Raw genomic sequence first — 22302 nt, 5'->3', positions numbered from 1 at the left:
AGATGCTGCTGCACCCGCTGAGTTTCTCCAGCACTTTTCGTCTACATTCTCTTCCATACTACCCAGCATCAACCTAATCCACCTCTAAAGCGCATGCTCTGGTCATGATCATGTTGCATTTTGTGAGAATGTAACAACATCTCAAGTGGGAAATTAATTGGTTGCAAAGTGCTTTTGGACATCCTAAGGACACGAGAGACGCCACATATAATTTTGAAAAATGGCCCTAATTCCGCAACTCGGAGAAACCCAACAGGAAATTACTATGATATTTGTAATTTGCAGGTTCATTAATCTCAACCAAGTGCCCATGATACAAACATTGCCATCTACGTAAATAATATCTTTAACAGCTAGTGCTTTCGTTCAGAAATCCGGTCCAACACACATCCTGATGCTAATGAATTAATGGAGTAACCAATTTATTAAAGTAATTTTTAATCATATTTTCCTCGTAAAAATCCACCAAATGGCACTGGCATCAAAACCAATTATTATCTATTATCTGGAGAAACTTGCACCCGCTGAGTTTCTCCAGCTTTTTTGTCTACCTTCGATTTTCCAGCATCTGCAGTTCCTTCTTGAACATTATCTATTATCAATTATCCATGGTATTTGAAAATAGGATTGGGATGAAATAATAGGTGACGTTTCGGATCGAGATCTGGGTCGTCTCGAAACGTCACCTATTCCTTTTCTCCAGAGATGCTGTCTGACCCGCTGAGTTGCTCCAGCATTGGGGTGGGAGATTGCAACCTTCACGTGGTCCGCCCTGTTTCGACGAATGCAATCAACCTGGCGTGCACAATCAAATAAGATCAAATGGAACAAGTTGTCCCACAACTTTAGGCTGTGCACGCCATACGCAAGAAGAAGAAGTTGGGACACAATTTCTTGGCGAGCGCGCGCGCACATGCTCACACACCCGAGGCTTCGGGCGTGGACCCTGTGGACGGTAACATCGGCAGCTGACCTGGTTGGTGACCGACTCCGAACTCCAGCGACAGCAGCTTCGTCTGCCTCGAATCGTGGGGCTTGAATCGGCCCGTTCGCGGGGCCTTTCATCGCCCGCCGGGGGTTTCAACATCGGGAGCCTCGATCGCCTCGATGCAGCAGTTTGATTTTAAGCCGCGCCGGGCGCTGAAAAACCCAGCGATCGGGCCAATTCAACCCTTAGAAAGCGTCTGATAAAGTCCGGATTACAAAACATTGGGGGGGGGGATTGTCCCCCACCTCTCAAAGCAGGGGGGGGGGGGGTGTGTGTGTCCCCCCCAGTCCCCCCAGGATTTCCGCCCCTGGCAGACCGCCCGTGAATGAGGAAGAGCACCAATTGTTTCACAGTGTTTTTATTTATTTAGAACTGAGCAATTTTCAAAAGGAAGATATAAAGTTAAATAATCAAAAATATTTTGTATCAAACTAAAGCCTTAACGGATTAATAGAAGTTTAGCTGTTTGAGCCAAAGTTAAGGTACAATTCATAGGTAATAATGCCCCGATATAGCACGGCTTTATATGGATCGGTCGGGAGCGAGGACATGGGGGGGGGGGCAGGCGATTGTAGAATGCTCCACCATCCTGGTGAAAAAAAGCCAGTGGATTAAAAATTTCCAGAGCAGCGGAAGTCCGTGTGCAGGGGCAGGTGCGGCAGGTCTCAGTGATACTGCGTTTGGCAGAGCGGCTGCAGAAACAATCCGACCGTCCCCAGGATGCAAACCACAATAAAAATCCACAGGAACAGTCGATCCACCACCATGGCCACATATTTCCAGTCCTCATTCACCTGCAAAGGGAGGGAATTTGTTGCACTTAACATGTGGTACAAAACTAAGTTTCTCTTACAGATATTCCTTCAACATGTCACACCACAAGGATAAGGACAAAGGACATTTATTGGCACATACACACCAATAGGTGGAGTGAAGTTTGAGTTGCCATTTGCAGCACACCAATAAAATAACCACAACGTTATAGAAATTAACATTAAACATAGAAACATCCCCCCACAATGGTTCCCACTGTGAGGGAAGGCAGCATAGTTCAGTACACTTCCCCCATGTTCACCCGTGGTCGGGGCCCCGATGTTTCAGGCCCTCTCCCCGGAGAGATGGAACTCCGGCTTGGGAAGAACGCTCTCAGCGGCTTGGGAGTTTCCGAAACGGCCGCTTGCTAGCGCAGTCAAGGCCAGAGAAACGCACCAACGTCTCTGGTTCCTTGGAAGGTTTAGGAGGTTCGGCAAGTCCCCAGCAACCCACGGCAACATCTACAGATGCGCTGTAGAGAGGGGTACATCGCAGCATGCATGGTTTGGGAACAGCTCCATCCACGACGGCAGGGAATTACAGAGAGTTTTGGACGCAGCCCAACATGCAAACTAACCTCCCTTCCATTGACTCCACCAGAATAATCAAGGACTAATCTCGTCCGAAACACTTCCTATTTTCCCCTCTCCCACCAGGAAAGAGGGACAGAAGTGTGAAAACGCACTGAATCCTCCAGATTCAGAAGGTAGACAAAAATGCTGGAGAAACTCAGTGGGTGAGGCAGCATCTATGGAGCGAAGGAATAGGTGACGTTTCGGGTCGAGACCCTTCTTCAGACTGATGTGGGGGCGGGAAGAAGAAAGGAAGAGGAGCCAGTGGGCTGAGGGAGAGCTGAGAAGGGGAGGAGACAGTAAGGACTACCTGAAATTGGAGAAGTCAATGTTCATACCGCTGGGGTGCAAACTACCCAAGCAGAATATGAGGTGCTGCTCCTCCAATTTACGGTGGTCCTCCCTCTGGTCATGGAGGAGGCCCAGGACAGAAAGGTCGGATTCGGAATGGGAGGGGGAGTTGAAGTGCTGAGCCACCGGGAGATCAGGTTGGTTATTGCGAACCGAGCGGAGGTGTTGGGCGAAGCGATCGCCAAGCCTACGCTTGGTTGGCTCCAGATTCAGGACAGTTTCTTCCCAGCTGTTATCAGGCAATTGAAATGTCCTCTCACCAACTGGAGAGTGGTCCTGACTTTCCATCGACCACAGGTATTTTAAAATCCGCAGGTTCAGAAACCTTAAAACTATCTTTAATTGAACTTTATCTTGCACTTGTACTCTTTATGCCCTATCTACACTGTGGACGGCTTGATTGTATTCAATAGACAATAGGTGCCGGAGTAGGCCATTCGGCCCTTCGAGCCATCACATATAGTAGAAACATAGAAACTAGGTGCCGGAGTAGGCCATTCGGCCCTTCGAGCCTGCACCGCCATTCGATATGATCATGGCTGATCATCCAACTCAGTATCCCATCCCTGCCTTCTCTCCATACCCCCTGATCCCTTTAGCCGCAAGGGCCATGTCTAACTCCCTCTTAAATATAGCCAATGAACTGTGGCCTCAACTACCTTCTGTGGCAGAGAATTCCACAGATTCACCACTCTCTGTGTGAAAAATGTTTTTCTCATCTCGGTCCTAAAAGATTTCCCTCTTATCCTTAAACTGTGACCCCTAGTTCTGGACTTCCCCAACATCGGGAATAATCTTCCCGCACCTAGCCTGTCCAACCCCTAGTCTTTGTTAAGTGAATAGCAAGCAACAAAAAAGCTTTTCACGTGGCAATGATAAACTAAACCAAACTAAAGTAACGATTCCTCGCTGAATTGTTGATGGGATCTCCATCCATCATTGTGAAAGACTACATGATCTACCACCAATTATCCTAAATCAGTGTAGGCTGGAAATAAATGAGTTGAAAGATGATTGTCGCTTTCTGACCTTCTGAGTCAGCCGAGCTTGGGCAGAGCGTTACTGAAGCCAAACTCGTCTGAAGTGCCATCGAGAGACAGACAGTAGTAATAGGCCATTCGGCCCATCGAGTCTGTGCAGATCATCTAGCACCTAGTTTGATTGCCATCGCCCACCGGGGGCTTTGACTTTGACATCGGGAGGAGAATGAGGAGAGCAGGGGAGAGATAAGATTTTGCCTTCCATCACAGTGAGGAGGAGATTCACTGTGATGGATGTTTGTGTGAATTGTGTTGTGTCTTGGTTCTTCTTCTTGTTTGTACGACTGCAGAAACCAAATTTCGTTTGAACTTCTGGGTTCAAATGACAACAAATAAATAAAATCTAATCTAATCCTACACTAATCTCCTTGTGTCTTCCCTCTTACTCCCATCTAGTCTGCTCAGATTCCACCACTCACCAGCTATTTCCAGCACCCCTATTATTAATCTGCCGCACATTTTCGGGACGTGGGGAGGACCCCCTGAAAAACTCCCCCTGTCACAGGGAGGGCGTGGGGTGGGAGATTGCAACCTTCACGGGGTCCGCCCTGTTTCGACTAATGCAATCAACTCGACGTGCACAAACGGAAGATCAAATAGAACAAGTTGTCCAACAACTTTAGGCCGTGCACGCCACACGAAAGAAGAAGAAGCAGGGAGGACGTGCAAACTCCACAACAGACAGCACCCGGGGGGGGGGGGGGGGGGGGGGGGGGGGGGGGGGAAGGGTCAGGATAGCACCTGGGTCTCTGGAGCTGTGAGGCAGCAGCATTACCAGCTGTGCCACCGTGTCCTGCTCCCATCCACTCTGCTGTCTGGAACAGCGCCATTGTTAGAGCACCCTCTGTGTTCACCAAAAAACCCTTTATCATTTCGGAGCAACTTTTCTTCTTGTTTTGTGCTGTATGGGAATTAATTTATTTGGCTGGGGGGGAGGGGGGGGGGGCATTTGAGCCCAGTCTTTCTCTCTCCCTCTCTCTTTCTCTCTCCCTCTCTCTTTCTCTCTCCCTCTCTCCTTGCCTCACTTCCTCTATCTCTCTTCTCCCTCCATCTCCTCCTCTCCCTCTCTCTCCTGCTCTCTCTTGCTCTCTCCCCCAAGTTGTTCCAACTCTCTCTCTCTCGTTCCCTCTCTCTTGTCCCATCTTGGTCCCTCTGTCTCCCCCCCCCCCCCCTCTCTCTCTCTCTCCCCAACTTGCTCCACCCCCCTCTCTCTTGCTCTCTTTTTCTCTCTGACTTTCTCTTTGTCTCTATCTGTCTGTCTCCCTCTCTTTGTGTCAACCCCCCCACAAGGCCCATCTCTCTCCCTCCCTGCCTTGCTCTCTGACATCCTCTCTCTCTCTCCCTCTCCCACTGACTCTGTCCCTTCTCCTAAATCCTATCCCCTTGCCCATACTTTCTGTCATTAGTCTTACACTTCAGCTGGGCTTCAGTTGTTTTTGAGAGTTGCAATCAAGGAAGAGTCGCACCCTGGCCACCCCCTCTTCTCCCCTCTCCCATCAGGCACAAGGTACAGAAGTGTGTAAACGCAGAACTCCAGATTCACCGGATCACCTACAAAATCCTGATCCTCACCTACAAAGCCCTCCACCATCTGGCCCCCCCATATCTCACTGACCTCCTCTCCCCCTACCAACCCTCACGGTCCCTCAGATCCACATCAGCCGGTCTCCTCTCCATCCACAAGTCCAACCTCCGCAGTTTTGGGGACAGAGCCTTCTCCAGGGCAGCTCCCAGGCTCTGGAACTCCCTCCCCCAACTGATCCGCAATTCCGTGTCCCTCACCAACTTCCAGTCCCGCCTCAAGACCCATCTCTTCACCTCTGCCTATCCTTAGCCCCACGTCCCCCTCCCTTTTCATCTGTGCATTAATTGCCTCATATTGTGTTTTGAATTGAATTCTGTCTTTACTTTGTGTACTAGTCATGTCTCTACTATTTATTTCATTCCCCTTACATGTTTTTCCTCTACCTGCTAAATTTTGTAAGGTGTCCTTGAGACTCTTGAAAGGCGCCCATAAATAAAATGTATTATTATTATTATTATTATTAGATTCAGGGACAGTTTCTTCCCGGCTGTTATCAGGCAACTGAATCATCCTACCACAACCAGAGAACAGTCCCGAACTACTATCTACCTCATTGGTGACCCTCGGACTATCCTTGTTTAGACCTGGCTGGCTTTAAGCCCCTGTCCCACTGTACGAGGTAATTCAAGAGTTCTCCTGAGTTTTCCCCTGATCCGAACTCGGAGAATGTTCGTAGCGGGTCCGTAGGAGTTCGTGGATGTCCCGTAGCGGCTCGTACGAGTAACGGCAGGTACTCGGGAAATCCGGTAAACTCGTGACGTTTTTTCAACACTGTGAAAAATGTCCACGAGTAAAAAATACTCGTGATGAAAAAAATTGTTACTTTTTACTCGTACGAGCCGCTACGGGACATCCACGAACTCCTACGGACCCGCTACGGACATTCTCCGAGTTTGAATCGGGGGAAAAATCGGGAGAACTCTTGAATTACCTCGTACAGTGGGACAGGCCCTTTACCTTGCACTAAATATTATTCCCTTATCATGCATCTGTACACTGTAAACGGCTCGATTGTAATCATGTATTGTCTTTCCGCTGACTGGATAGCACGCAACAAAAGCTTTTCACTGTACCTCGATACACGTGACAATAAACTAAACTGAGGAGCAGAATTAGGCCATTCAGCCCATCAAGTCTACTCCGCCATTCTATCATGGCTGATCTGTCTCTTCCTCTCAACCCCATCTCCCTGCCTTCTCCCCATAACCCTGGACACACTAATGCCCCTGTCCCACTTAGGAAACCTGAACGGAAACCTCTGGAGACTTTGCGCCCCACCAAGGGTTTCTGTGCGGTTCCCGGAGGTTCCCGGAGGTTTTTGTCAGTCTCCCTACATGCTTCCACTACCTGCAACCTCCGGCAACCACCTGCAACCTCCGGGAACCGCACGGAAACCTTGGGTGGGGCGCAAAGTCTCCAGAGGTTTCCGTTCAGGTTTCCTAAGTGGGACAGGGGCATTATACTAACCAAGAATCTTTCAATCTCCGCCTTAGAAATACCCATTGACTTGGCCTCCGCAGCCACCTGTTGCTAACATAATGCGTGTCCAGATCTGTTGTGATGAAGCCACACTTACACGCTGATTCTCATCGTCATTCTTCACGTGGTCTGCAATGAACTTGATGCCGTCAATGGCCTCCTGGAGGTCCAGGGAGTGCCTTGTGGAAGTTCTCAACCTCACGTCCTGATGACAACCAAAGCCGTCGGGGGCATCGATCACATTCAGGTCGTAGACTTTGGCCGACGTTGGGTTCATGAAGAAGGCGGGGTTCTTGTTCCTCTCCGCCGTGCTCAAGTGAGCGCAGCAGAAGTTGCTCTTCTTCTGCTGGGACAACTTCTGCCCGCTGCCGTTGCCCTGGGGCCTTTTGATGAAGAGCAAGGCCGGCAGCCTCTCCAGGAACACCACCTTCACCCACTGGGGCATGGCGTGCGTGGTTGGGGCGCGGTGGTGGATGTTCAGGACGCAGACACTGGTCACAATGGAGAAGGTCACCAGGACCATGGTGAACATCAGATACTTCCCAATCAGTGGAACATCTAGAGACGTTGGTGGGACGATCTTGGAGATGAGCAACAGGAACACAGTGAGGGCCAGCAACACAGAGATACAGAGGGTCATCTTCTCACCACAGTCTGATGGTAGATAGAAGACCAGAATAGCCAGTGAGGTTATGAGGATACAAGGTATTATGAGGTTGATGGTATAGAAGAGGGGCTTCCTCCTAATGATAAAGTCATAGGTAACATCAACGTAAGCTGGGTCCATTGGGTTTGTGTTCTTTCTCCCTGCAAGGGACACGATGTCCCACTCCCCACTGGGGGTGAAGTCATCCATACTTGCATTCTCCGATTTGGGGGTCATGTCGATCTCCATGTGGTCATAGGTCCACGACCTGAACTTCATGGTGCAATTCTGCTGGTCAAAGGGAAAATGCTTCACCTCGATCTTGCACGCGCTCTTGTAGATGGCGGGTGGCAGCCAGTAGACGCTTCCGTTGCACCAGATGATGGCATTGGTGTACAGGGAGACTTCGTACCTCCCGTCAGCGCTGCAGCGAGAGAGAGAGAAAGGTTCACGGCGTTGAACAGAGAAGCTATAGAGAAGATTGAGGGGGGATCTTATAGAAACGTACAAAATTCTTAAGGGGTTGGACAGGCTAGATGCAGGAAGATTGTTCCCGATGTTGGGGAAGTCCAGAACAAGGGGTCACAGTTTAAGGATAAGAGGGAAGTCTTTTAGGACCGAGATGAGAAAATCATTTTTCACACAGAGAGTGGTGAATCTGTGGAATTCTCTGCCACAGAAGGTAGTTGAGGCCAGTTCATTGGCTATATTTAAGAGGGAGTTAGGTGTGGCCCTTGTGGCTAAAGGGATCAGGGGGTATGGAGAGAAGGCAGGGATGGGATACTGAGTTGGATGATCAGCCATGATCATATCGAATGGCGGTGCAGGCTCGAAGGGATGAATGGCCTACTCCTGCACCTGTTTTCTATGTTTCTATGTTTCTATGAAATCTTTCCACTCTCACCTTAGAATATTTATTTGAAGCAGATAACAGAAGAACAGAAAGAACCCATCAATAGATGTTCCTCCAGCTATTTATTCTCTAATAGAGACTTCAAATGGTTTAGTTTAAGAACGAACTGCAGATGCTGGAAAAATCGAAGGTAGACAAAAATGCTGGAGAAACTCAATGGGTGAGGCAGCATCTATGGAGGTGACGTTTTGGGTCGAGACCCTTCTTCAGACTAATGGAGGGTCTCAATCTGAAACGTCGCCCATTCCTTGTCTCCGGAGATGCTGCCTGACCCGCTGAGTTACTCCAGCATGTTGTGTCTATCTTCGGTGTAAAGCAGCATCTGCAGTTCCTTCCAACACCTAGATGTTGGACTCACTTGTTGTACAGCACAATGTCTGGCAGCCAGATCTGCGTGGAGTTTACACGTAGCTTGTTAATCCCTTCAAATTCGTCGGGATCCCACCTGAGCCGGTAATCCACCCACTCCTGCAATGAAGCACACACAGGTGGAAGTGACTACGCCCCCTGGTCCAGAGTGGTGGACATTCCCTTGGAGAGACACTCACCTGCTTCAACCAAACGTTTGTTGTCATTATCTGCTCTCGTTCGTTCTAAAGACACAAGTGGGAGATCAGAGAGTTAGCATCAATGTCAGAGTCCCATGACCTCGGCTACCAGATGTGTGGAGTTTGCACGTTCTCCCCGGGACCACATGGGTTTCCTCTGGGTGCTCTGGCTTCGTCACATGTCCCATTTGGCCCTTGTAGGGTTGTAGGTTAATTGGCCTCTGTATATTGCCCCCAGTGTGTAGGGAGTGTGGATGAGAAAGTGGGATAGCATAGAGCTAATGTGAATGGATGAATGGTGATCAGTATGGACAAGATGGGCCGAAGGGTTGTTTCCATGCTGTATCCCTAAACTAAACTACATTTCTCCTGGCAAATAGCCCAATATTTGGTTTTCTTTGGTGAATCTAGATTGCTTTCCCAACCCATGGTGCAGAAGCTTCAGACTAGATTTATTAATAGACAATAGACAATAGACAATAGACAACAGATGCAGGCCATTCGGCCCTTCAAGCCAGCACCGCCATTCACTGTGATCATGGCTGATCATCCCCAATCAGTACCCCGTTCCTGCCTTCTCCCCCCCTATCCCCTGACTCTGCTATTTTTAAGAGCCCTATCTAGCTCTCTCTTGAAAGCATCCAGAGAACCTGCCTCCACCGCCCTCTGCGGCAGAGAATTCCACAGACTCACCACTCTCTGTGAGAAAAAGTGTTTCCTCGTCTCCGTTCTAAATGGCTTACTCCTTATTCTTAAACTGTGTGGCCCATGGTTCTGGACTCCCCCAACATCGGGAACATGTTTCCTGCCTCTAGCGTGTCCAAACCCTTAACAATCTTATATGTTTCAATGAAATTACCTCTCATCCTTCCAAACTCCAGAGTGTACAAGCCCAGCCGCTCCATTCTCTCAACATTAGACAGTCCCGCCATCCCGGGAATTAACCTTGTAAACCTACGCTGCACTCCCTCAATGGCAAGAATGTCCTTCCTCAAATTAGGGGACCAAAACTGCACACAATACTCCAGGTGTGAAACCTCTAAAGATTTTAACGTTTAGAGGGTTTCCTGGATTGTTATTGATGGCCACGTCTCCCAGACTCAGAGTCCGATGCTCTTCAGACCTTCCCACTCCCTCTCTCCCTTGAAGCTTAAATCCCTTTGACCGAGTTATGGTGGCCCGTTCTAACATCTCCCTATGCAGTTGTAATGGTCCTTCAGGTGCTGTGGAAATGGAGGTTGGTTGTGATGAGGTTGACTTACCACATTGATGAGTTGTGCCAGTGAGACCTGGAAGACAATAGACACCAACTCAGAATTGTTCTTAGCCGGTCGGATCAGCTTGTTGTATTTCTCAGAATTCAGGAGGTGTTCCATCAGCCTTTCTTCAACCTCTGCTCCGTAGGCTGCTGTAGAATAAGAAGCAATGCTTTCAGACTAGCAGATGGATCGATAGTCCCGTTTCCTTCCCCATTGAGTCACTTTGTGCATTGTTTAAAGGACTGATGAACCACAACGTGTAGGAAGGAACTGCAGATGCTGGTTTACACCGAAGATAGACAACAAAATGGTGGAGTAAAACTACAGGACAGGCAGCATCTCTGGAGAGAAGCAATGAGTCTGATGAAGGGTCTGAACCTGAGACGTCACCCGTTCCTTCTCTCCAGAGATGCTGCCTGTCCCACGGAATTAACCCAGCATTTTGGTGTCTATCTTTGATGCTCTATAATGTTGAGGCTTGTATTCTGTATCTTGCCCTTTGCTCTATCTATAGTGCTTGAGTTTGAACTGGTTATATGGTCTGTTTGGATAACCTGCAAAACCCAAAGCCTTTCATTGTAACGTGGTGCATGTGAGAACAAACCTTAAGCTAAAAATGTATTTGTCTCTGGAAACCCCACCATGGACCCTCACAATCTCTGCAAAGAACCCGTACCCTGTTGACCAAGCTTTAGAAAACCCACCACCTTCCTTGCATCAGCATCCAGATCTGGTCTGGTTGTTAGCATGTTCCTTGGAGTATTTTGCTGCTGGTGTATAAAGTCATGAGAGGAATAGATCGGGTAGATGCCCAGAGTAGGGGAATCGAGGACCAGAGGACATAGGTTTAAGGTGAAGGGGAAAAGATTTAATAGGAATCTGAGTGGGGAACCTTTTCATACAAAGGGTGGTGGGTGTATGGAACGAGCTGCCAGAGGAGGTAGTTGAGGCTGGGACTATCGCAACGTTTAAGAAACAGTTTGACAGGTACATGGATAAGACATGAAGCCGCTGCTCTCTCTTCACATTGTGTTTTTTGATTTTTTGTCTTTGGAGCGATTTCTGTCTTTAATTTGTGTATTGGTGATGTCCTTATTATTCTTTTTACTCCGACTATATGTTTTTTTTTTCTTCTGTTAATTTCTGTAAGGTGTCCTTGAGACTTTGAAAGGCGCCCGAAAATAAAATTTATTATTATTATTATTAGATGGATATGGGTCAAATGCAGGCAGGTGGGACGAGTGTAGCTGGGACATGTTGGCCGGTGTAGGCAAGTTGGGCTAGATTGATAGATTCTTGATTAGGATGTCAGGGGTTGTGGGGAAAAGGCAGGAGCATGGGATTGAGAGGGAAAGATAGATCACACATGATTAGATGTGTAGGAAGGAACTGCAGATGCTGGTTTAAACCAAAGGTAGACACAAAATGCTGGATTAAACTTAGCGGGACAGGCGGGACACTCTGGAGAGAAGGAATGGGTGACGTTTCAGGTCGAGACCCTTCTTCAGACTGGTCAATGGTGAAGTAGACTCAATGGGCCGAATGACCTAATTCTGCTCCTTTGACTTATGAACGTGTGAACTGATAAAGGCAGGGGTGAATTCTTGGTGTTTAAGAAGGAACTGCAGATGCTGGAAAATCGAAGGTAGAGAAAAGTGCTGGAGAAACTCAGCGGGTGCAGCAGCATCTATGGAGCGAAGGAAATAGGCAACGTGTCGGGCCGAAACCCAAAGGAAATAGGAAACGTTTCGGGTCGAAACCCTTCAGGTTTCGGGCCGAAACGTTGCCTATTTTCTTCGCTCCATAGATGCTGCTGCACCCGCTGAGTTTCTCCAGCACTTTTGTCTACAGTCAATTCTTGGTGCGTCTCTCAATTATTAAAAAAAACACATTAAAGGATAATGGTGAATATTTTAAATATTCAATGGCCTTTGGAAAGTGAAAAGTGAAACATCCGCCTTCTTATGTTAAGTCTCACAGCGACGCGGTGAAAATCCTGGCACCATCTTAGAGATATTGTGTTTAAGAAGGAACTGCAGATGCTGGAAAATCGAAGGTAGGCAAAAAATGCTGGAGAAACTCAGCGGGTGCAGCAGCATCTATGGAGCGAAGGAAATAGGCAACGTTTCATAGAAAAATAGAAACATAGAAAATAGCTGCAGGAGTAGGCCATTCGGCCCTTCGAGCCTGTACCGCCATTCAATATGATCATAGCTGATCATCCAACTCAGTATCCTGTACCTGCCTTCTCTCCATACCCCCTGATCCCTTTAGCCACAAGGGCCACATCTAACTCCCTCTTAAATATAGCCCATGGACTGTGGCCTCAACTACCTTCTGTGGCAGAGAATTCCACAGATTCACCACTCTCAGTGTGAAAAATGTTTTTCTCATCTCGGTCCTAAAAGATTTCCCCCTTATCTTTAAACTGTGACCCCTTGTTCTGGACTTCCCCAACATCCGATGTCAAGATTTTAGATAGCGTCCTATTTCACACACGCGGTGATACTGTGTTAAAGGGACCGCCATGTGTATGAGACAGATGTCAAAGTCCACGTTCTAACGACCTGCGGCATTCAAGCCAGTGCTAATCAGTCTAAAACAGCCCTGGTGTAGGTAGGAAGGGAACTGCAGATGCTGTTTTAAACCGAAGACAGACACAAAAAAATGCTGGAGTAACTCAGCGGGACAGGCAGCATCTCCGGAGAGAAGGAATGAATGGGCGATTTTCACTATCCCTTCCCTCCAGAGATGCTGCCTGACCCGCTGAGTGACTCCAGCTTTTTTTTGTGTGTCTAAAACACATCAGGTGCGAGTTTGGGAGAGTCGACCCGTTGGATGAGGAGATGCATCGATCGGCCAGTTCTCTCGTTTTAAGTTGTATCCCCAAATATTGACTGCGAACAAGTCTGCCCCTCGCAATGTACCCAATGCCACCACATTGCAAGGAAAATCTCTCGCCATTGACCCATGCAAAAAAAAAGCGCAAAATCCCCCATTGCAATAGGATTTTAAAATGCAACTAAGGATTTTAAAATGCATCTCTAAGGATTTTAAAGGGATACTGAGTTGGATGATCAGCCATGATCATATTGAATGGCGGTGCAGGCTCGAAGGGCCGAATGGCCTACTCCAGCACCTATTTTCTATGTATCTATTTCTAACTCTAAGGATTTTAAAATGCAACTCTAATAAGGATTTTAAAATGCAACTCCAAAGATTTTAAAATGTAACTCTAACATTGATAGAAATCAGATCAGGTCTCCCCACACTCTTTAGTATGCAGCGGTGGGTGTGAAGCAAGCATTTCCTCCCGCTTAAATGCCACTGGCAATAGGATATATGTATATGTATATATAAACGGTGTGCTTACTTGTTGCAACAGTTAGCAGGCAGAGGTAGCGAATTGAGTCCATCTTCGCCGAGCGCTGCCCCACGCCAGCCTGGCCCCGGTCCGACGAGTCGAGGCGCTTCAAGCGGAACAGAGACAGGAGCAGCCGGCGCTAGTTAAAGGCAGGAGGGCGAGAGCGTCACCTCACCGCAAGCTGCTTTGCGGAACATGCTCGTTGTGTCCCAGCGTCACTGACTGGAGGGGACTCAGCGACAGGCTGTCTCTCCAGAGCTGTCCCACAATGGCAATGCCTCAAAGCCTTGCCTTAGGTCCCGCAGCCGCCAGCTAGCACCAAGTTATGTGACATTCACACACCTACATAGACACAAAATGCTGGAGTATAACTCAGCGGGACAGGCAGCATCTCTGGAGAGAAGGAATCCATCATTCAGCCCACCGAATCCGGCCTAGTGAGACCCCACCTGGAGTATTGTGTGCAGTTTTGGTCCCCTAATTTGAGGAAGGACATTCTTGCTATTGAGGGAGCTCAGCGTAGGTTTACAAGGTTAATTCCCGGGATGGCGGGACTGTCACATGCTGAGCGAATGGAGCAGCTGGGCTTGTACACTCTGGAGTTTAGAAGGATGAGAGGAGATCTTATTGAAATATATAAGATTGTTAAGGGCTTGGACACGCTAGAGGCAGGAAACATGTTCCCGATGTTGGGGGAGTCCAGAACCAGGGGCCACACAGTTTAAGAATAATGGGTAAGCCATTTAGAACTGAGACGAGGAAACACTTTTTCTCACAGAGAGTGGTGAGTCTGTGGAATTCTCTGCCTCAGACCGTGGTGGAGGCGGGTTCTCTGGATACATTCAAGAGAGAGCTAGATAGGGTTCTTAAAGATAGCGGAGTCAGGGGATATGGGGAGAAGGCAGGAACGGGGTACTGATTGGGGATGATCAGCCATGATCACATTGAATGGTGGTGCTGGCTCGAAGGGCCGAATGGCCTACTCCTCAAATTAGGGGACCAAAACTGCACACAATACTCCAGATGTGGTCTCACTGGGGCCCTGTACAACTGCAGAGGGACCTCTTTGTTCCTATACTTGACTCCTCTTGTTGTAAAGGCCATTCGCTTTCTTGGGAAATGGGCACAAATGGGTGTCAGGACTGACGCTCATCAAAGAACCCAGTCTGTCGTGGGATAGACTGCCTCCCCACACACACACATCCTCCCCCCCTCCTCCCCCCCCCCCCCCCCCCCCCCCCCCCCCCCCCCAAATCTTTGCACATCCCCACGTTTCATGTATCTTGTGTTTTATGACTGTTGGCAGATCAATATCCCTCTTGGGATAAATAAAGTTCTATCGTAACGTATCTTATCGTATCAACATGGTACACCAGTCATTGAAAGTAGTCATGCAGGTGCAGCAGGCAGTGAAGAAAGCGAATGGTATGTTAGCATTCACAGCAAAGGGATTTGAGTATAGGAGCAGGGAGGTTCTACTGCAGTTGTACAGGGTCTTGGTGAGACCACACCTGTAGTATTGTGTACAGTTTTGGTCTCCAAATCTGAGGAAGGACATTATTGCCATAGAGGGAGTACAGAGAAGGTTCACCAGACTGATTCCTGGGATGTCAAGACTTTCATATGAAGAAAGACTGGATAGACTCGGCTTGTACTCGCTAGAATTTAGGAGATTGAGGAGGGATCTTATAGAAACTTACAAAATTCTTAAGGGGTTGTACAGGCTAGATGCAGGAAGATTGTTCCCGATGTTGGGGAAGTCCAGGACAAGGGGTCACAGCTTAAGGATAGAGGGAAAATCCTTTAGGACTGAGATGAGAAAAAACATCTTTCACACAGAGAGTAGTGAATCTCTGGAACTCTCTGCCACAGAAGGTAGTTGAGGCCAGTTCATTGGCTATATTTAAGAGGGAGTTAGATGTGGCCCTTGTGGCTAAAGGTATCAGGGGGTATGGAGAGAAGGCAGGTACAGCCTTGATCATATTGAATGGCGATGCAGGCTCGATGGGCCGAATGGCCTACTCCTGCACCTATTTTCTATGTTTCTATGTAAGATCATGTCCCATTCGATAACCTTGTTTACGATATCAGGGACTGAAAGACTGCTGCTCCCCACTGTCAAAGGTAAGAGGGCACTTTAAACCATTTGCCTTCTCAGCTCAATGCAGAAAGGAGAGGAGCAACCTTCTCCCTGGTGTCTTGACCACTGCTTATCCATCAACAACATTAGCTCCAGCTAATTAGCGGTAAAATGCTCAGATCCGTTCTAAGTAACAGCTCACCCTTTCTTTTTCTTTGAAGAGGAACAGAAGGTCTTACTGGCTTCTTCCTGGATTAGACCACACATTTGTAATGGTCTCAGACGTGAAAAGGTGAGACGGCAACAATCTGCCCGTCTTGTGAAACTCGATGGCTGTACTAATCCTGCTGCAGTTGATGAAAGAAACACTCATCGTGTTTAAAGCCAGGTGCCTGGTTTAAATGCTGCACCAATGCTGACTGACTAGCACTTCAAAGAAATGTATTCCTCTGGTTAATTTGGATGTGATTCTCACACAACATAGAACCAACCGTACAGGCACAAAATGCTGGAGTAACTCAGCGGGACAGGCAGCATCTCTGGAGAGAAGGAATGGGTCGAGACCCATCTTCACTCACCCATTCCTTCTCTCCAGAGATGCTGCCTGTCCCACTGAGTTACTCCAGCATTTTGGGTCTATCTTCGATTGAACCAGCATCTGCAGTTCTTTCAATGCCCATAGAACTGAACAGCACAGGAACAGGCCCTTCAGCCCACAATGTCTGTGCCGAACATGATGCCAAGTTATACTAATCTCGCCTGGCTGCACGCTATTCCAACATTCCCGGCATTTCCACATGTCTATCTACAAGCTTATTAAACGCCACCATCGTATCTGCCTCCACCTCCACCCCTGGCACCGTGTTCCAGGCACCCATTCTCCCTGTAATAAAGTTGCCCCGCACATCTCCGTTAAAGTTGCCCCTCACACCCTCTATTCTTTGATGTTTCCACTTTGGGGAAAAAGGTTCTGACTGTCTACCCTGTCTATGTCTCCCACAATTTTCTGTATTTCTCTCAGGTCTCCCCTCAACTTCCAGTGAAAACCAATCGAAGTTTGGAGGTGGACAAAAACGCTGGAGAAACTCAGCTGTGGTGAGGCAGCATCTATGGAGCGAAGGAAATAGGCAACGTTTCGGGTCGAAACCCTTCTTCAGACTGGTTTGGAGGACTGACTACTCATTTATGTCTACAAAGCCCTCAATGGGCCTGCATCAAAAGTCTTCTCACCCACCTCCAGGTCCCTCAGATCGGCTGACCTGGGGCTGCTGAACATCCCGCGGTCTAGGCATAAGCTCAGGGGCGATCGCGCCTTTGCGGTTGCAGCTCCTAGACTGTGGAACAGCGTCCCCCCTTCCCATCAGAACCGCCCCCTCCATCGACTCCTTTAAGTCGAGACTAAAAACTCATCTCTACTCCCAAGCCTTTCTTGACGTCCTCTGAGCGAGGGCTACATGTATGTAGTGTTGTATGTACTTAATCTATGAACCAATGTTGTTTGTTATATTATTCTTATACCAATGTAAAGCACTTTGGCCAACGAGAGTTGTTTTTTAAATGTGCTATAGAAATACAAGTGATGACTTGACTTGACTTGACCGTATATTGTGCCTTCCACCACAGTGATGAATGCTATGGTGGATGTTTGTGTTAATATTTATTGTGTATTGTGTGTTATTTTTTGATAGTGCCGCTGCTGGCAAATTCATTTCACTGCACTTCATTGTGTATGTGATGAATAAATTGATCGATTGACCGATTGAAGTTTGTTCAACCTCCGCTTGTAGTTAATATCCCTCATCCAAACATCACGGTGATAAACCTCTACAACATGTGCATTTTCTCCTTGAGTTTAGTTTATTCAAGGTGTGGTTTAATTTAGTGGCACCTGCACCGAGTGTACAGTGAAAAGAATAAGGAGTAAGCCATTTAGAACGAGACGAGGAAACACTTTTTCTCACAGAGAGTGGCGAGTCTGTGGAATTCTCTGCCTGGTGGAGGCCGGTTCTCTGGATGCTTTCAAGAGAGAGCATGATAGGGCTCTTAAAAATAGCAGAGTCAGGGGATATGGGGAGAAGGCAGGAACGGGGTACTGATTGGGGATGATCAGCCATGATCACATTGAATGGCGGTGCTGGCTCGAAGGGCCAAATGGCCCACTCCTGCACCTATTGTCTATTGTCTAAAAGCTTTTGTTGCGTGCTATCCAGTCAGCGGAAAGACAGTACATGATTCCAATCGAGCCACCCACAATGTACAGATACAGGATAAAGGGAATAATGTGAAAACGTTTAGTGCAAGATAAAGTCCAGGAAAGTCCGAACATAAATAATCTGAGGGTCTCCAATGAGGTAGATGGTAGTTCTGAATTGCTCTCTGGTTGTGGTAGGATGGTTCAGTTGCCTGATAGCAGCTGGGCAGAAATTGTCCCTGAATCTGGAGGTAGACAAAAATGCTGGAAAAACTCAGCGGGTGAGGAAACATAGAAACATAGACAATAGGTGCAGGAGTAGGCCATTCGGCCCATCGAGCCTGCACCACCATTCAATATGATCATGGCTGATCATCCCAACTCAGTATCCTGTACCTGCCTTCTCTCCATACCCCCTGATCCCTTTAGCCACAAGGGCCACATCTAACTCCCTCTTAAATATAGCCAATGAACTGTGGCCTCAATTCTCTTCTGTGGCAGAGAATAGTAAGATTAAACGAGAACTTACCAGTTTGAAGTTTGATCGTTATTTTATGAGGAGGAACGTTGAGGGATTACGTGAAGAACCCCGCCAGGACGCATGCGTGTCATTCTTCAAAGCAGCGGTGTGAAATCACAGATAACTGTAATGACTAAACATAGTAAGATTAGAGAAGAGATACCAGTTGAGTATATGATCAAGGGTGGGAGCGGAGGGCACGTAATCCCTCAACGTTACTCCTCATAAAATAACGATCAAACTTCAAACTGGTAAGTTCTCGTTTAATCTTACTATTTTACTTCGGAGTCACGTGAGTGACTACGTGAAGATTTTAAAGCTCTGTGATTTCATGCCGTGGAAACGAGTCCATGCATCACATCTGCCTTGATTATGGTGAGAGTAGTGTTAACATCATTAGACATCAATACGATATTGAAAACCCAACGATAAATATATTAACACCAAATTAAAGCCCCTATTTATGGGGTAAATCATATTACAGAACTTAAAATTGTTTCTGCAAATGTTCCAGGTTCAATGACTGGTTTGTTATAAAATCGTTGGGATGTTTTCTCCGTTGACCATCCTGCTGTCTTGAGGATTTGGTCCATAGGAACATCCAACTTCATAGCTGCCGATGTAGCGGCAGCCCTGGTGGAGTGAGATTTAAAATGCTAGTGTCTACTCCAGCCTTATTAGCCATCTAGAGATGGTCTGGACTGCCACTGTTTTGAGTGGCTGTTTGTAGCTGATTAAAAGTGACATTTCTTACCCTCTGATGATCTTAGTATACTCCATATATAATAGTAAGTGTGTTATAATACAGAGACGATCATCTGTCGGGTATGCCCTGAATTCTGTTTTTAGGCCTGCTGACCCCTGTCAGTTCTGTTTGACTAATTCATTGATGTGAAAAGTTAAATTTCCAGATGAAATAGTCATGTTGTCCAGCCTCAGGTTCTGTAGTGACTGGACCCTTTGTGCCGTGACCAAGGCCATCAGCATGACTGTTTTCATAGTCAGTTTCTGTAGGGACAGAGCTGTAGCTGGAGACCAATTTCTTAACATGGTCAGTACAATGCTCACATCCCATATTTGGGAGTACCAGGTTCTTGGGGGATTAACATTAAAATGCCCCTCATGAGTTTGGTTACCAGGGTGTGTCCCAACAGAATGCTGCTCTGTTCCTTGCCACAGGTATGTTGACAGAGCACTTCTGGCGCAGTTGATGGCACTATGACTGAGCCTCTCATCGTAATGGAGGCTTGCCAGGAATTCCAGAACAGATGGGATGTTCATAGATCTGTGGGCGATCTTTCCTTTGTTACCGGATGGACCAGTAAATTAGGTCTATGATGGATGGTGATGCATGGTTCGAATACCATGTCTAGTATCACCGGGAACCATGGTTGAGTAGGCCAATCGGGTACTATCAAAATACCAGACGCAGAGTCTTGCTGTATTTTCCTTAATACCCGACTGATGAGGCAGAAAGGAGGGAATGCAAAAATAAACAATTTCCCCCAATGCAGCGAAAATGCATCTGTTGCCGCTGCCCCAGGTCTGGTTCCCATGAAACATAATTTGATAACTGGTGATTGAGCCTGGATGCGAAAAGATCGATATCTGGTGTTCCATACCATGCTGTAATTTCAGCAAATACATTTTTATCCAACATCCATTCAGTGTTTTCATTGAATTTGCGTGACCTGGTGTCTGCCACTAAATTTAGTGTACCTGGTAAGTAGGTAGCTGATATCCAAATATCTCTCTGGATACACCATTGCCAAATTGTGTTGGCCAGATTGTCACATGATGTCGATTTGTTTCCACCCATATGGTTGATATATGCATACGACGGTGGTGTTGTCAATTTGTAGTCTAACATGCAGGTGATTTAACCCAGAACAATATGACTTAAGGCAAAGGAATGCACTTAACATTTCCAGGTAGTTTATGCCCAGTGTTTGTAATAATGATGCCTCCTGTGCATTCCATCTCCCTCCACAGCTGGAGATGGAATTGGTAGCTCCCCAACCAAGTGCACTGGCATCAGTTTGTAGTACCATAGACGGGTTGCTGATAATTAGTGGATTGGAACAATACCTGACGTTATGTTCCCACCATTTTAGTTCCATTATGGCCTCTGTTGGTAGCTTCATTGGTCTGTCAAAATGGCCATCATTAAGTTTGAGTGCTCTTATTTTTGCTCTCTGTAAATTTCGATAGTGTAAAGGTCCGAATTGTGTGGCTGGAAATGCAGCCACTATCGTCCCAATTTTTCTAGCTTTTTCGCTACAAGCCTCTATTAAGGCTGTAACCTTTTTTTTCGGCAAAGTCACTGACATGAGAACTGAGTTAATGGTGAACCCCACATAATCCATTTTTGTTGAAGGCGTTAATTTAGACTGAACTGGATGGATGATAAACCCCAGTTTTCCAAACAATTGTTTTGTGGCTGTTACCGCTTGTTTAGCCAATTCAAAAGTTTTGCCAACAATAAGTATGTCATCTAGATATGCCATTACCATGTGTTTTTGTTTCCGCAGTAACGCTAGGGCTGGTTTCAAATTTTTGTGAACAGCCTGGGGCTGATGTTAGCCCATTAGGTAGTGCCCTGTATTGCCAGAGCTGACCCATCCAGTTGAATTTTAAATAACATCTGTGGTCACCTCTTGTGGGTACTGTATAGTAAGCATCTTTTAAATCGATGCTTGCCATGTAGTAGCCTTCGGAAATCAATTGCTTAGCAGTAACAAAGGTTTCCATCTTGAAATGAATATATTGTACAAAGGTATTCAAAGTAGTCAAATCGATGATGATGCGGCAACCACCATCTTTCTTGTTTTTTATAAAGATATTGGACACGAATTCCTGTGATTCGTGTTGGGTGTGTTCAATTACTCCTTTTTTTATATAGCCGCTGTAGTTCAGCATGTGCTTTAGATTTTTCTATGCCTGTGAGTACGAACATTCGGTTCGGTACATGCTGAACTGGAGGGTTATATTTTTGTATAAATTCTATGGTATAACCCTGGATACTGCTTAGAATATAAGAGTCGGTAGTTAACTTATTCCATGCATCCAAATAATATCGTAATCTCCCACCAACTTCCATGCTCCCTTTAATTCTTAAGGAACCAGACCCACCTACCTCCATGGTTACCAGTGGTAGGTGTGTTACTTCTTCGGCATCCTCCGTGGACATTGAGGCGCCGTTGTCTGGGTCTGTTGTTGGGTTGGTGTTGAGGGCTTGCGCATATTCCAGGAAGGTCGGTCTGGGCCATGGCCTGAAAAAGACCGATGTTGGGTGTTCCTGGTTTTTGCGCTTTCTCCAGTTTGTCTTGGCCGACTGGTGGGTGCGTAGGGGTGATGTTTTTGGCCGTAGTAGCTTTTAGATGCTGCTTTTATGAGCCCCAGGGTTTTTGCCTCTTCGTCAAGTTCTTTGACTTGTTTTGATAAATCCCCTCCAAATAGTAGTATTGATGGTTTGGTGGTTCCAGGTTTGCAGAGGCCTGCAAATTTGGGGTCTAAAGCCGGTTGGATAGCACTCTTCCTAATATTGTTTAACTCGTATTGTGAGTTGCAGAGTAAAGCCAGTGCATCTTGGTGGCCTTGGGTCATGTTTTGCTCAGTCAATGTGCGGGCAAAAGCCGTAATTCCTGCTGTTAGGACTTTTAGGACTTTCTGTATTTTTAAGTCCCTGGTTCTAATTGATGCCCCGACATGTTTCCAGATGCACTGGTTGAAACTGGGAACATTTAGCGACTTGCAGTTCCCTGGTGGTAAGTGTCGTGCTGTGGTGTCCGATAATGCCTGTCCCTGTAGTTGGTTAAAAGACATGTAGTCAATGCTTGCCGCTATTTTCGGCTCCAGGTTTAGGCCAGTTTGGTCGGGTTGGATAAACTGGGACACCATATCCAACATGTTTTCTTTCACCCCAGGCATACTAGGGGTATGTTGATCACTCC

At 47.0% G+C, this 22302-nt stretch overlaps 1 protein-coding gene across 1 annotated transcript; it reads right to left on the bottom strand.

Moving 5' to 3' along the window:
• Positions 1-1468: 1468 nt before the first annotated feature.
• On the bottom strand, positions 1469-13677 carry LOC116968231 (neuronal acetylcholine receptor subunit beta-4-like). The gene is made up of 6 exons (XM_033014910.1): positions 13568-13677; positions 10198-10343; positions 8936-8980; positions 8746-8855; positions 6926-7898; positions 1469-1782 (listed from the first exon to the last, which is right to left on the bottom strand). The coding sequence occupies exons 1-6, from the start codon at positions 13608-13610 to the stop codon at positions 1654-1656; spliced, it is 1446 nt and encodes a 481-aa protein (XP_032870801.1). The 5' UTR covers positions 13611-13677; the 3' UTR covers positions 1469-1653.
• Positions 13678-22302: the final 8625 nt, after the last annotated feature.

Source organism: Amblyraja radiata, chromosome X (assembly GCF_010909765.2).
Source record: "Amblyraja radiata isolate CabotCenter1 chromosome X, sAmbRad1.1.pri, whole genome shotgun sequence".
Lineage (NCBI taxonomy): Eukaryota > Metazoa > Chordata > Chondrichthyes > Rajiformes > Rajidae > Amblyraja > Amblyraja radiata.
This window is presented reverse-complemented; position numbering and strand designations above follow the sequence as displayed.

Bases quoted from the DNA above. Each gene is read 5' to 3' on its own strand.
- LOC116968231 (XM_033014910.1), bottom strand. From the start codon at position 13,610: ATGGACTCAATTCGCTACCTCTGCCTGCTAACTGTTGCAACAA. The intron at 8,981-10,197 runs GTAAGTCAACCT...TTGTGTCTTTAG, and splicing joins TGGCACAACTCATCAATGTG to AACGAACGAGAGCAGATAAT. The intron at 8,856-8,935 runs GTGAGTGTCTCT...GCTTCATTGCAG, and splicing joins CAAACGTTTGGTTGAAGCAG to GAGTGGGTGGATTACCGGCT.